The 14,031-nt window shown below is 41.8% G+C and overlaps 1 protein-coding gene across 4 annotated transcripts; it reads left to right on the top strand.

Moving 5' to 3' along the window:
• Positions 1-4,281: 4,281 nt before the first annotated feature.
• On the top strand, positions 4,282-12,515 carry SNX20 (sorting nexin 20). Of its 4 annotated transcripts, none has more exons than XM_082062786.1 (5): positions 4,282-4,434; positions 5,276-5,373; positions 6,238-6,415; positions 8,053-8,204; positions 10,691-12,515. In XM_082062786.1, exons 3-5 carry the CDS (start codon positions 6,250-6,252, stop codon positions 11,357-11,359), a joined length of 987 nt encoding a protein of 328 aa, XP_081918912.1. In that variant the 5' UTR covers positions 4,282-4,434; positions 5,276-5,373; positions 6,238-6,249; the 3' UTR covers positions 11,360-12,515. The 4 variants fall into 4 exon arrangements, with proteins under 4 accessions (XP_081918912.1, XP_081918913.1, XP_081918911.1 ...); XM_082062785.1 differs by having other exon boundaries at positions 4,283-4,513; XM_082062787.1 differs by lacking the exon at positions 5,276-5,373 and having other exon boundaries at positions 4,282-4,513.
• Positions 12,516-14,031: the final 1,516 nt, after the last annotated feature.

The following is a 14,031-nucleotide window of genomic DNA, read 5'->3' as shown; positions in this document are numbered from 1 at the left end:
TGATTCGGGGGTTTCCACTCTATCAAGGTTGTATGAGCCGCAGAGGAGGGGGCGGGGAGGCCAAGAAAAAGCGGTTGGCGAAACACCACCCACATTGAGGACGCTGATTGGCCATCCAGAGCGCAAAGGCGGGACGTCGGGAGCTACGGCAGCGCTGATTGGATGGCGCCAGCGTGCACCCCCATTGGCGGAAGCAGGGCCATCGGGATCCCAATAGCCAGGTCTGAGATGTTTTTACTGAAGAAATGGAAGTGGCGCTGCTGAATATTTGATTTAATAAAAGCCGGATGTAGCTCCCTTATAACCGACCTGCTCTGGGATGTGACTGTCGTCTGAACGCGGTTCTGGTTGATCCGCTCAGCATCGGTGTGTTTTATATGTACTGAACTCTTAAATAAGTGAATAAAAGCAGAATTGGGGAATATAACAGAGTTACTTAACGGGATGGTTGTGTTTAAAGGTTCTGTTCATGCATTCAGCATTTCCAGAAGACATTTACTGTTAGAGAAGATTTTTTTAAATTATTTTTTAAATCATGTATTATTCTAAACCAGTGCTTTAAATTTAATTTTAAAAACACTTCTGAATTTTGTACTGCTAGAAATTGACTTCCTACCAACAAGCATCTTTGGAAAAAATAGCACATGATCATGTACTTAAGGTGGTTACAGTAATGTTGACATGCAAATAAACCCTTTCCTAGTTTCTCAGCGTCTTTTATATTCCTTTAATACGTATATTTATGTGGTTTAGTAACGTGTGGTTCACCATGAGCTAAAGCAAAGGCCCTTGCCGGAAGAGGGGACACATGGCGAGGTGGGTGTCAGAAACCAGCAGGGATTTGTTGGGAACTCCTGAGGAAATGAGATTCCAAAGGAATACTCACACTAATTATTTAGTCTCTTACAAGCAGGATTCCATTTTAAACTCATGTTTCGTTTTTAAAGAATAAATAGTGAGAAGATACTACAATTTACACATCAAATTTCTTCACTTTGCAGGAGGGCCCGCAGGAACCCCAGGTTATGCTCTGCTCATCCTCCAGATGGCTATCTATACACGGCAGTGGCCTTCTCCTCCCTTTCAGAGCTGCCTTTATGCTGCTGCAAACGCATTCACATGTCTCCTATTAATCCCGTTGTCCCAAATTTCATTATGTTCACATTTTGGGAATTAAAAAATTACACGTGGACCGTTGACTGTAAGTATTAGCCTAAGCACACCGTAATTATATTTGAGAAGAAAAGCAGACAGACACATTATGAGAATAAAATCTCAAACTATCATATTATAAGAATAAAATCTCGAGCTCTTTCAGACACCGTCAGTATAGAGGCCTGGTAAAGTGATAACAGTGCTTTGGCAGCATCAAATGGCCCATTAGGTTTCTTTCATGTTGAAAACCCCGTCAGTAGCACCAGCACAAGGTATTTGCCATTAAATGGCAAATTGTTTCTTTAAACCACGCTCTTGTTAGAAGAGACTTGTTTTGTAATAATGAAGTAAGGTAAACAAATGCCACTTTGAAATGACACAATGCTACACAGTTAACCTTTATATAAATATGGAATGGACTTTTGTGCTGTGCTAGGATAGGAGTATGGTATTCATTTATTACAGCATCACCCCCAAAAGTGCAGAATATTCATGCAGAACAGCTGAATTTTGTTCCTTCAAACATGGATACAGTAACTATCCAGCTGCATTAAAAAAGAGAGGTAAGGTTCTTGTGGAAGCATCAAAGACAACATTACAGCACTTTCTAAATATTAGTTGTGTGATAAAAGGGGTAAATATGTTAGGTATTTCTGCCTCCTCTTGCTTTTTCTTGTTATCCACAGTTTTAATGAGTGATTTGGGAAAATAAATCAGGTTTAGTCACATAGTTTGGAGCCTGGGAAGGGAAAGCAGCACAGACTGTGTGAGGTCGCCTGAAGCTGTATTTCTTAGGACAGAGCTGAAGAGTATCTTTTTCTAATAGGAATATTACAGCCATATTCTTTAACAAGTATAAGACCTTGCTGTGCCTGGAATAAAATGCCAATAAAATCTGGCAGTAACCAGCAGTTTGTGTATAACATTGGGTTATAACTCAATGTTCCAAGCTGATCCCAGCTTTGCATTCCATGGCTGTCCCTCCTGGGTCTTTAACCATCAAAAGCATGAACTAAGTCTTTCAATCCAGGCATCCTCACCGTGGCACCACGAGCCTGCCTCACCTGATGGCTCGTTACCGAGTTCTAGACATCAGCTTTGAGGTCAGTCTTCCCAAAATGAGTCCTTTCATCTTAAATCGGTGTGGAGGACCTGACTGCCAGCGCACGAGTATCCCTTTTCCATCACTGATCATGACAGAACATGCTTTTCCCTTGAAATATACCACAGTTTTCTGAATAGTCAGATAAATTGATGGTGCAAGTGCGCTTCCCATCTCTCATAATGGTGTAAAGTTCCCCTTTTCCGCCGCTTAATCCATTAGTATGTGACTGTTGGAAGTGGAACTGAGCATATAAAGACACTAGTTACGCATTCTGCCAGCAGACACCACTGCATACTGTAGACTTTGTTTGAACATGCTAATCAAGTAGACGTTTAGGGAAGTAAAATGCTGCCAGACTAACACCACTGGGCCCCAGCACAGGGCCTGGGGATGTCCAGACCAACTCCGAGCTCATGCTAAAGCTGCTGGGGATGTCCCATCTCCAGGAACCGGCTGTGACCGTGACAGCTGCCCTGCCGGGGCAGGCCGAATTCTTGCAGAACACTCTTGATTTGTAAATTATTTCACATCTGTCAGCCATGCTCACAATAATGGATTTCACTTTTTTAAATGTTTTTTTTTAATCACCCAGGTTAATTTGACTAGGACTTGCTTATTCTGAAAGAAATCGAAGTAGGGATCATACTTAATATACTGAAAAATAGACTTTCCTCTTAGCTTTATCCAGAGCAGGACAATAGCACTAAGCATCAGAAAATAATACATTGCGTTTTGGCAACACATAAACAGATTCAGAATTCAAAGCTTAGATACGTCTCTGAACTGTCAGTGTGAGTGAAACGCACTGAAATCCCCCTTGGTTTTTGTTCCCAATTGCAACCAAACCCATAAATCCAGCTTTAAAGGAGTGCGACTTGAGCCAGAAACCCATGCTTTGTCTGCGCTTGAAAGGGCTGGCTGGTGTGGCTACACCTTAGAGCTGGATTGGCAAGCTCAGGTTTCTTTTCTGGTGTAACTTGAATCACTTTCCGCGTGGAACACACTAAACTGGCTCCAGGGCTCTGCCAATATAACGGCATCTACTCTGGGGCCTTTGCCAGTCCGGCTGTGGCTGCATGGGAGTGATTTTCCCTCATTCTGACAGCTATTTTGGCAAAACTTCTCCAGTTAGACTGAGTCCAAGTTAAAGCTGGCATTGTTTTACCTTGCAAATAAAGCAGAAGAGAGGCATTGCCAGTTTATGGCCCTGGTTTTACATGATTTTCAATTGTTTGTTCTAGAGGAATGTGCAGCGCAGGATCCATGTGGTCCCTTGGATGTTTGCCGCCCACACTTGCGCTGCATTAAAATCGCTTGGTGTTTCAGCGAGTGAGCTTTGGCAATGGGGGAACTTACACTACTAAAAAAAGATAGAGGCCATATTATTTACCCCAGAAATAGCTGTTCTGATGCTGTAAAGCAACTTTCCAAAGTGAAGTGAACTGCAAAAGGAAGCACCTGGGCCAAAGGACATGTGGATAAATGCGTCATTCTTATTCACTTTGTCCTTGATTCAACAAAGAATTTAAGCACTAAGGATTAATTTTAGACACACACATAAGCCCATTTCAAGTTTAGCAGTCATGTCAGAAATGATAATGCTCCTTTTTGAACTTTAATTAAGCACATATTTGAAATTAATCATATGTTTAAGCACTGTGCGGAATCGGGATTTCTGTCAGAAGTGAGAGTTCACATCGAGTGAGGCTATTTATTGTGGTACGATCCGCATTTGCTTTTCTGAACTGGATGTTAAGTCTGTATTTTAAAGATGTCCCCAGGGGCATGTTTTTCCACGTAAGTACATTTACATATTTGGCTCTTTTTTCCCCTGAGCTCTCGTTTGCTCAGTGTGGCCGTTGGGTTTGAGCAATCCACGCCGAGGAGTTGTCAGTGGTTGTGTAACTCGGGGGCTGCAGACCCGGGGTCACCCCTGGCCCGCAGAAGCACGGGGGCTGCTTGGGCACGTCAGAAATCGGGTGCGTAATCACCAGTGGGTGGGGGAAGCCTGATTTGATCAAGGCTTCTTCCTTCCTCGTTGTAAAACACACAACGTGCCTGCTCGCAGAAAACACAGACATCTTTTTCCGCGTATTGAAAATGAGAAGCGAGCTTTTGGTGACTTTGTACAGACCCCACATGCACCGCAACTAAAAGCTCTTTGGCAGATCCAGGTGAGTGTTCGGGCGCTTTGGGTTCCAGTCACAGCTCAGTGAAGCAGCCGGAGCAGCTTTTACCCTGCAACACACCAGGGTGAGTTGCCGCTCCAGTTCTGTGATTTGTTGCAGGGTTTTTTTGTATTTTTGTGGATTTAAAAAAAAAAAAATACATAAAAATAAAAAGTGGCTCAGTTTAAAGAACTCACAATTATTTTTAGCCGTGAAAGTGAAACTGTTTATATGAAGTATAGATAGTTTTCAAGGCTGAAGACTTGCTTATAATAATGTTCACTTCTGCATTCATCTGTTTACAAGTGTGTTATGTTTCTCTGTGAAAGCATGTTTTAAAGTGGTATTTATATATATATATATCTAAAATTATACATATATATAAAAATATATATATCTTGAATATAAATACAATTTTACTTCTAAGTTTATAGCAACTCCCAACCAATAAAAGTGTTGTCACTTAGATTTGTTTGGCCATCTTCAGATTCCTCATTTAATCTGTATTTGAGATCATCTTTACATTAAAACCAAATATTTGCAAGCTTATGCTTTTGGGATAAGCCACCATGATTTTCAAAGGACTGAGCGGTCAGACTGTGGGTGGGTTCTCTTCATGTTCAAAAAGCAGATCCGAAGGAAAGGAGGATCAGAAGAACAGGGAGAACTTTCACCTCCTGGTGCAAAGTCCAAAAACAGGGGTTTCCATGATGCTCTTAGTAAGGAGGGTGACAACGTGTGTGTACTTGCTTACCCGAGCAAGGCAAAGGGAGGGTTTCTGTTAAAGAAAAGTGGTTTGCGCTTCCATTATTCCCTGTGGGGAAAGTAATTGCTTTTCTTTTTATAGCCTTGCAGTTTGCCAGAAATCAATAGGTCTGCGGAAGGAGTTTCCTCACCCCCATAACCAGCATTGCATAACTGTGGTAGACAAGTGGAGGCAAAACTGTATGTGGTAACATCCCTGTCCTAAAACCCCTCATTGCTTAATAACCACTGCTTGGGCATTATTGTTGCATTTGTAGCAGGGAAACATTTTTGGCAGATTGAATAGGAGTATATTGTGTTAGGCATTTTATCAGTATATGGTAAAACAGTCCTAGCAGAACAGGCATACAGAGCTACTACAAACACAGTATGGAGGTTAAGAGGACAAGAAAAGGGAGAATGCTTCTGTATAATAATTAGAAAACTCAGTTCTCCTTCCACCTAGCTATTGTCAGATTCACTTGTTTTGTTCTCAAAGTACAGAGACAATTCTCTGGAGAGAACTTAAAACTATGGAATAAGACACAAGTATTATACTATTTTAGATATCGCCCTGCAGGTTGCGATTAAAAACAGATGGCAAGTTTTGGAGTGTTGAGAACAGTAAATTGTAGCGGTATAGGAGAGCCAGGCTGCTAGTTATCGTAATTATCACCAAGACTTTTAGTTCATTTGAACTCATAATTGCAAGTTCAAGAGCAAAATACATGGAGGAAAAAATGCCCCCACTGAAGTTTGTGACAAAATTCTCATAGATAAGAATGGAGTTCCTCACCTAATCTATTTTGACGTAATGTCTTGTGGTTTTCATGTTTGATTTTAATCTGCCAAAAAGATATCCACACACTCCCAGTGGTAATGGTAAAAGGAACGGTCCTTTGCTGGTAGCTATGTAGATACTCCTATTTATTACCTTAGCTTTTATGAAACTATGGGTACCCTCATACAAATTCACAGAGAAAAATGGTAAGCCAATAAAAAATATGACCAGACTAGATGCTCTAAAGCTACTAGGAAATGTCATATTGTTTGGTAACCTTTCAGCGAGAGCTCGGAATGGACCAAGGCTCACACTGCTCAGCAGAAAGGGAACCGCTGGATGCTGCAGGCAGAATTTCTACATTTTCGACCACAAGCCCATCTGATGAAGAACAAAATCAACCCAAAGCTGAAATTGCATGTCAAGTGAGAAAAGAAAACCCAGAAAAAGAAGACCTGCAAAGTTGGTGCTATCATTTCGTTATTCATGTGGCTATTTCTGCCATTGATCTTTTCTATCAAAAACTTTGCTTTAGTTATTGCAGGAGTAGTCCAGATTTACAGTGCTATGCTCTGCTGAAAATAAGCCTTGATTAAACCTGTAGCAATAATGCGGCAATAGTGAAACAGCTGCACATCCCCTCGTGTATGTACACACACATACAGAGCTTTCCTTTCAAATCCCTTGTGCTTAAAACGTATTCCAGGTTTAAATGACACTCAGTGACCAACAGTGATCGCCACACGGCCTGTCTCGGGGCTTCACTTTCTGCACATCACAAAACCTGAACTTCTCGCAGTCTCAGCAAGAACAGCGAGACTGAAGCCGATCTCCAGCAATATCCTCTCACACGCCTTATGAAAGGGCAGCACCGAACTTTTACTATGCCTAAGATTGCTGTCATCTGTTACTAAATCAAACATTATATATAATCCAAAATACATATAATCTCATCAAGATTTTCAGCATGCAAAGATGTCATAAATGGCACCTCTCTAAGGAAATATATGCTGTGGAGAGATGGAGTCAAACCCCAAGGGCCTTGATAATTGAAACTGTATGGCCAAATGATTAAGAACTCATAAAAGAGGGGCCACTGAGGCAGTACTGTGGTGTCTTTTCAATTCTGTTCCTGCACCAAGCTGTTATCTTCCTATTCATTTGTGGCCATCCACCTCCATTGGCCTAATGTTAGATACTTTGCGGACAGACTGCACTGACAGAGCCATTATTGATTGAAAATTGGGACCAGTGTGCCCACTGAAATACAAATATTCCATTTTTTTAATCCACTTTGCCAGCCTGTGTGCCTCCTCGTGAAAACTGTTGTCAGATTTCAAAGACAGAAATCACCCTTTTGAAAAGCTGTAGCAAATTCCCCTGTAAGCAAAGTCTTCAACCAGCTGTCCTACATTTTTTTACACACACACACACATATATATATATGCGTGTGTGTGTATGTAATTATGGGGGGGAGAGGCAGGTGTATAAAATATTTGTAGCTGAACTGTGGCATCAGTTCAGCTCCAAAAGAAAAAGAGGTGTGAGAATTCCTCCTTCGGCTGAGCTGGTTGTGCAGTTTTCTCCTTTCAGGTTAGGATATTCGTGTTTTCTCAGCTTTCACCTGTTACTACACAAACCCAATATTTGAATAGGGTCAGTATTTGAATATATATTTGAATTTGCAGCTGTGTTGTACTGTGTTCTCCTTTCAGCAATAAAGCAGCCTGGAGAAACATCTCATTCAGAAGATGGAGTTGGTGTTTGTAAGGGCTGCTTTTGGGATGGTGAAGCATCCCTCCTGCTCAGGCTGTGCCTGAGGTTACAACCCAGATGTAAAATATTTCTTGTCAGTGTTGTTTCTATAACTTTATATTTTGCAGCCAGTTTGGTGTCTTTCAAATGTTCAGACCACCATAGCTTTCCTCAAAGGATCTGGACCTGTCTTAATTAGCAGTGAAATCACTTATTTTGTTAGTCTTTAGGTCTTGCTGTTACAGCAACAGAAATTCTAGGCTTTCCTTTCACAATAAATGCATGAGAGTTTTCTTTCCAAATGCAAAGGCTGTAATCTGAAATACTGAATATATTTGTTTTAGATTCCAATGCATCCCAAAGTCCCAACTCTTCAATGACCACGAAGGAGCTCCAGGAATATTGGAGGAATGAAAAACGCCAGTGCAGACAAGTCAAACTCCTTTTTGAAATCCCATCAACCAGAATTGTAGAGCATCACTTATCTAAATATGTGGTAAGCTAAGAAATTAATATGTAAGAAGATCATTAATTTTTCTTCACTCTACGGGGGTCCGCAGAGCGCACAGCATGGCTCAGTACATGAAAGCCTTACCGAGGGCCAAGGTTTGGAAGCCGTGATCATTCCGAGTAGAACCTGTTCTCGCTGATTGTATGGGCATAGCTGGTGAAATCCGCCCCTAAAAGAAGCCTCTGACAATCAGTTCACAAAATCTGCAGCAGTGGGAAAGTGGTATCAACTGCATTAGCAGCTCGAGCGTCCTTAACACCCAGAGCATTGTCAACACGAAGGAAATTCACACAAGTATAAAAACATCAATATGGTTACAGTTCCCATGAGCCAGCCCGCTGTTGTGTAACCTCCACAGCAGAGACGTGTGTTAGAACAAGGGTGACGTTCTTTGATGTTGACAAAGTCTCAGACATCCCCCCGCTACATCGCTTGGGATCGCTCCCCTTCCCTACCCAGAGCTCCATTAGATGGCATATTCCTGTCATATTTTTAAGGTGAAACATGAGTATGAGGGGCAAGAACAGAATGGGTCTGATTTTTGTGTCTTTACTCACAGCACTGACACAGTTTTTGTTTCTGATTCTCCTGGCCTTCAGGAGAACTGATCTACAGCACGTCTCTCTCCGTACCCCTGGCAAATTCAGATAGGGAAGTTTTCCTTGTTTGCAACCACCTCTGAGATCTGTAGATGAAAAATGCAAAGAATCATACGAGTGTTGCTGACACTGGGTGACACAACTTGGCAGAATTTGAAGTGTTCTGGACACTGTCCGAAGAGCTTGTTGTACACTATACACACCTACTTAGCTGCTGCCATTCTTGCTCAACAGTATTTAGCTTGTTGAATAGTTAAAAATTACTTTAGTATAACTGTATGAGATGAAGACTATCATTTAGTGTGCATGCAAGTAGTTAAACTTAGTCATAAATTACATGCCTAGGCAAAGAGATTTACATTATAACAAAGTTAAGCCTAATTAAATGACATTTCTTCCCTTTTTCATGCACAAACCACAAATTTTTTTAAAAAAACAAAACCTGAGCACTCTTAAATTATTCACTTAGCTGCCCTTGATAAAATGATAGCTTAAAAATTTCCTCTTATGATTGTTTTGGGTGAGGGACATATATACTTTTCAGCAGGGAGCAGGGCAAAGTATAGGAAAATGTCCCAAGCTTACAAATGAAAGGAGATCAGAGAAGTCAGCTCAAATTTAGAAACCTTTCAAGGAGCACCTGTAAAGATCATTTATGAAGATTAAAAGAGAGAATTTCTCTTTAAGGAAAAACAAGGGAGAGGATCAGACAGACACTAGTGCTACTGGTGGTTTGCACCTTTCAACAGCAGCAAAGACGACGACTGGTATGAGTAAAACTGCTCCAGTTCCTGCAGAATTCAATGGGAACGGGGTGAAGTTGAATGTGAAATGTGGCCATTGTTCGAAAGGCAGCAAGGTCAACAGCCTGTGTCCTCAGCTGGTGTCCGGTGACACAACTGAGCTGGCCCCAGTGGAGCTCCACTGGGTTATGCCCATCAGGGATTTGGCCCTTCCTCAACATCCTTGTGCTTGGATCGGGACCAGAAGAGAATCTATTTGTACAACACATAATGCACTATTTTATTTTGCAGCTATTTGTCTAATATCACATTTCTAGTGGTGATTTTGTGGCTAGTGAAGAGCTGAGGAAGACAAACCCTGAGTGCTGTTCACGTGGGACAGCGTTGCTGTTGGCTGTTAGTGAAGGATTTTGGATAGCAAACAGATTTTTGTACAAATGTCACTTTTTTTGGATTATTTATATGCCAAGTAAGTTTGAATAACAGGACAGTGATTTAGAGGGGGAAAAAGGCTTTGGAGTTGCTCCATCTTATTTTTGTGCACACCAGTTATTACTGCCAAATACTCCCTCTTCTTTCACAGCATCAATAACACCCCCAAATTCCTGGAAAGGTCTGATACAGACAACATTTCTGAGTACTACGACCAATGTAAAATAGATTACATGCAATATTAAGTCTGGGAAATCTATTCAGTTCACTGAAGATGATTGATTGCCCTAACCATGGCTGTTACAAACGAAGTACAGCTACAGAAATGCTTTGTAAGTGATTTTATGTGCTCCAGCCTGCTGCACCATTCCTAGCACCTTGCATGATGGGATCTGTTCGTGCCGTGTTTATCTACAATTTATCTCCATGCTCAGTCTGGTGGCAAAAGTACAAAACAACAGGAGGTGGGAAGTATTAATTTGATGGTTGCACCACCGTAGGTGCAACTGATTTAGAAGCACTGCTATAAACCATAGGAATATACAAGATTAAAGACATAAAATTGGTGCAGGAAGGTTTGGGCTGGCAGAATATACAAGCACAAAGTCTTTTTTCAAAGCAATAACAGACAAAATCTGATTGTGCTGGGGCTAGAATGGTCCATCTCATGCTTATTTTTTTCTTTTATTGTGTTTAGATGTATAAAATCATCATCTTGCAAACAGGGAGTTTTGACAGCAACAAGTCCATAATTGAACGGCGCTATTCCGATTTTGAGAAACTGCACAGGAATCTGCTGGAGGAGTTCAGTGAAGAAATGGAAGACGTGACCTTTCCCAAAAAAACCCTCACAGGGAACTTCACAGAAGAAATAATCAATGAGAGGAAGTTAGCCTTCAAGGACTACCTGAGGCTCCTCTATTCAATGAAGTATATCCGGAGATCAAAAAAATTTATTGACTTTTTAACAAGGCCGGAGCTTCGGGAGGCGTACGGCTGCCTGCGGGGTGGCCAGTACACCAGGGCTTTGGAGATCCTCTCCGAAGTCATTGGGCTGCAGGAAAGGCTGACGAGAGGCAACCCTGTGTCCATCGTCCCGACCCTCTGTGCCATCGTGGTGTGTCACAAGGACCTGGAGAACCACGCGAGTGCCTTTGAATACGGAGAAAAAGCTCTGTCCCGCCTTCAGGTGCACACCAGCCACAGGTATTACATTCCGCTGCTAGAAACAATGATCGCTTTGGCGTATGAACTGGGCAAGGATTTTCTGTCTCTGCAAGAAAAACTGGAAGAGTGGAAGGCAAAAAAAGACCCCGTACGGGTTTTTACGCTGAAAGAACTTGCAGTTCGGGAGTACGTACAATGAACACAAGGAACATCTTCTTTAAAGAGCAAAGGTCTCAGCTCCTTTTCCTGAACACAAACTTTTGAAAGAGTAAGAACTGGAAATTACCTGCTTGCCTAAAATAACTTTATGTTAATAGAAAAAATTTAAATCAAATATCTGTCATGTTTAAAAAGGGCATTAACATTTATGCTGGAAAATATTATATTTACTCTACAGATATGAGGCGCGCCTAAGCTTCTTAAGGTTTTTGGAAAGAAATATGTAACAGAAAATCATTTATGATTTGCTTGTTTTGAATGTAGCCCATTTCATCTGAAAAGTCAGGATGGGAAAATACAATGAATAAAGCACTGAAGAATGTGCAGACTCAGAGGCATCGCTCACTCATGTGGAAACTACTTCCTTTCGAGGAGAGAAATACCTTCTCAGTCGATGCAATCTAAAGGATGCATCTTCAGGCACAGAATGTGTTTTTTCCCTCCTGGTCAGACAGCACTTGCCGCTTCTGAGGACGATGGGATTGGTCCTGTTCCCACAGCTGCCGGGGACGGGAGGACGCGGGGGAAAGGTTTACAGCCAGCTTGGGTAGGAGGAAAACATGCAAGTGACAACCATCAGAGATGAGGGAATATGCTTCGTTTCCCTTTTGTAGCTGATAGAGTTTTATGACTTGCGTTAAAGGCACATTCTTGTTTGGGGTGATCTTTAAGTACAGCTCTGACCAGGGTAGGAAATTCGCACTGTGTGCGCTATATACAGAATGGAAGGAACCACGGAGGGGTGCTGTTGAGGAGAACATCTGGCTAATCTAATGCTAGCATTTAATTCTGATTATCAGGCTGTGAGACACATGGTTAACAGACAGCCAGTGTTCAGCATGTGCTTCCCTGTTGCCTGTCAGAGGTTTGTATAAATCGGGCGTTACCGCAGTTTTACAGCCTGGTACACTGCAAATACCAGCTTGGTGACACTGCAATATTACAGCTAATTCTTTCAGGGATCCAACCCACCTATACAAATATTAAGCTTGTCTTGGCCCTAACACTCCCATGAAAGCTTCCTAAGAGCTGAAAAGTCTCTATTTACCAGCTTCTGTAATTTCCCTCCACTCTATTATCTCTCCTATAAACTTATTTTAATAATCTAGTAAATTAATCCTCATAAATATTATAATTCACATGTCAGGCGAGCATGGGTTATTATCCTCTGTTGAACATAGTCTGTTGAGTCCTTTCTGTACTCAAGGTACAGACACTACATGCACCACAATGACACTGTCTATAGATGAGGAATAACTGTATTAACTTACCACCCAGACACATAAAAGAATCAGCTACGTGAAAGTGCACTGAACCTGAAAAACTTTGCTGTGCATTGTTACAGGAAAGATGGCCTGCAAAAAACAGAGAACAATAGGAGCATCTAGGGTGGAAATTTAATATTTTAAGTAGCTATTAACAGCTAGGCATTAAACTCAAAATATGTGGATTATTTGTTATTTGACAATTATTATTTTTTCTAATTATACCAGAAGTAAGAGAATTAAGAGTAATTAATTAAGAGACTTAGGGACTAATCTTCCCACAACATACCATATTGTGGGACAGTTAAAATGGATCAAAGGTAACACCTTCTTAGAGGGTCATGTCTGGATCAGTAATGAAGTGGTGAAGAAGAAAGCGTCTGGGGTCTGTGTCAGACTCGGGTGACTTGGCATGAAGGCAGAAGGAAAGTGTGGCCATCATGCTGCTCTGTCTCCACAGCCGCGCCTGGTGAAAGACCAAAACAACAGGCAAAAATAATTCCCCCCCCTCGCTGTGTCCAGCACCCCAGGCACAGCTGCCTTGGATTCTCCTCAGGTTCCTATGGGATGTATGTGAGTAGCTGATTGTGTCACAGATCCTCACCCTATATGGGATTAGAAGGTCCATAAGTACAGGTTGTCTGGCGAGGACAAGTACCAGGAAAGTGGCTCAGCGGAGAGACTTTACTGAACCTTTCCTTGTGGTAATGCTGTGACTTTCCATCTCTGAAGGATTAACCGACCCAAAATTAACCAATTTTTGTTGGCATGGCAGTGGACGTGAGGAATGTGAGGAGGTGGTATTTGGCTAAGAGAAAGCGTTACATAATTCAAAAGGCACAAAAATAAACAGTGCCAAAATCCCCCACTGTTTTGCTAATATAAGCCAAATTTCTTCTGAGAATTCTTTTCCATACAATGTACTAGCAGAGTTTTGTCAGCAAAATAGGTCACTTTGTCCCTATCCACCAGAAAGCAGGGGTCAGTCTCCTTCTATTATGGGGGGAAATGAACTAAATAAGTGGAATGGTGTGAAGAAAGAACAATGTGTCTGCTGGATAATTCCCCCTGACACAGAACTTCTGCCATGGAGAGCCTTTTCAGTGGGACATCTGGGACAATCAGTCGGGCACAGTGTCTTCAGAGGGAGAACGGGTCATCTGCCTCCCTCAAAGGGCTGATTTCAGTTGCAGCTGCACTGAGACTTCCCTTCACGTGTGAATCTGCAGAGCCCACAGCATGTGTCATCAAAGGGTCAGGTCTGCTTTCATAAAATCAGCTTGGGATTTTATCACTATTAGAGTACAACAAAATTAAAATCTCCCCCAACAATTCAACCTCTCCCCCAGCAAACCATCCATGTGTCATATTCCCTTCCTACAAATGC

This window comes from Streptopelia decaocto, assembly GCF_964273445.1.
Source record: "Streptopelia decaocto genome assembly, chromosome: 11".
Taxonomy (NCBI): Eukaryota; Metazoa; Chordata; class Aves; order Columbiformes; family Columbidae; genus Streptopelia; species Streptopelia decaocto.
This window is presented reverse-complemented; position numbering and strand designations above follow the sequence as displayed.

What these genes read in the sequence shown, in the direction of transcription:
- SNX20 (XM_082062786.1), top strand. Translation starts at nt 6,250, where the DNA reads ATGGACCAAGGCTCACACTGCTCAGCAGAAAGGGAACCGCTGGATGCT. An exon ending in AGAAAAAGAAGACCTGCAAA is followed by an intron (nt 6,416 to 8,052) that starts GTTGGTGCTATC and finishes TATTTGTTTTAG; the next exon opens with ATTCCAATGCATCCCAAAGT. An exon ending in ATCACTTATCTAAATATGTG is followed by an intron (nt 8,205 to 10,690) that starts GTAAGCTAAGAA and finishes TATTGTGTTTAG; the next exon opens with ATGTATAAAATCATCATCTT.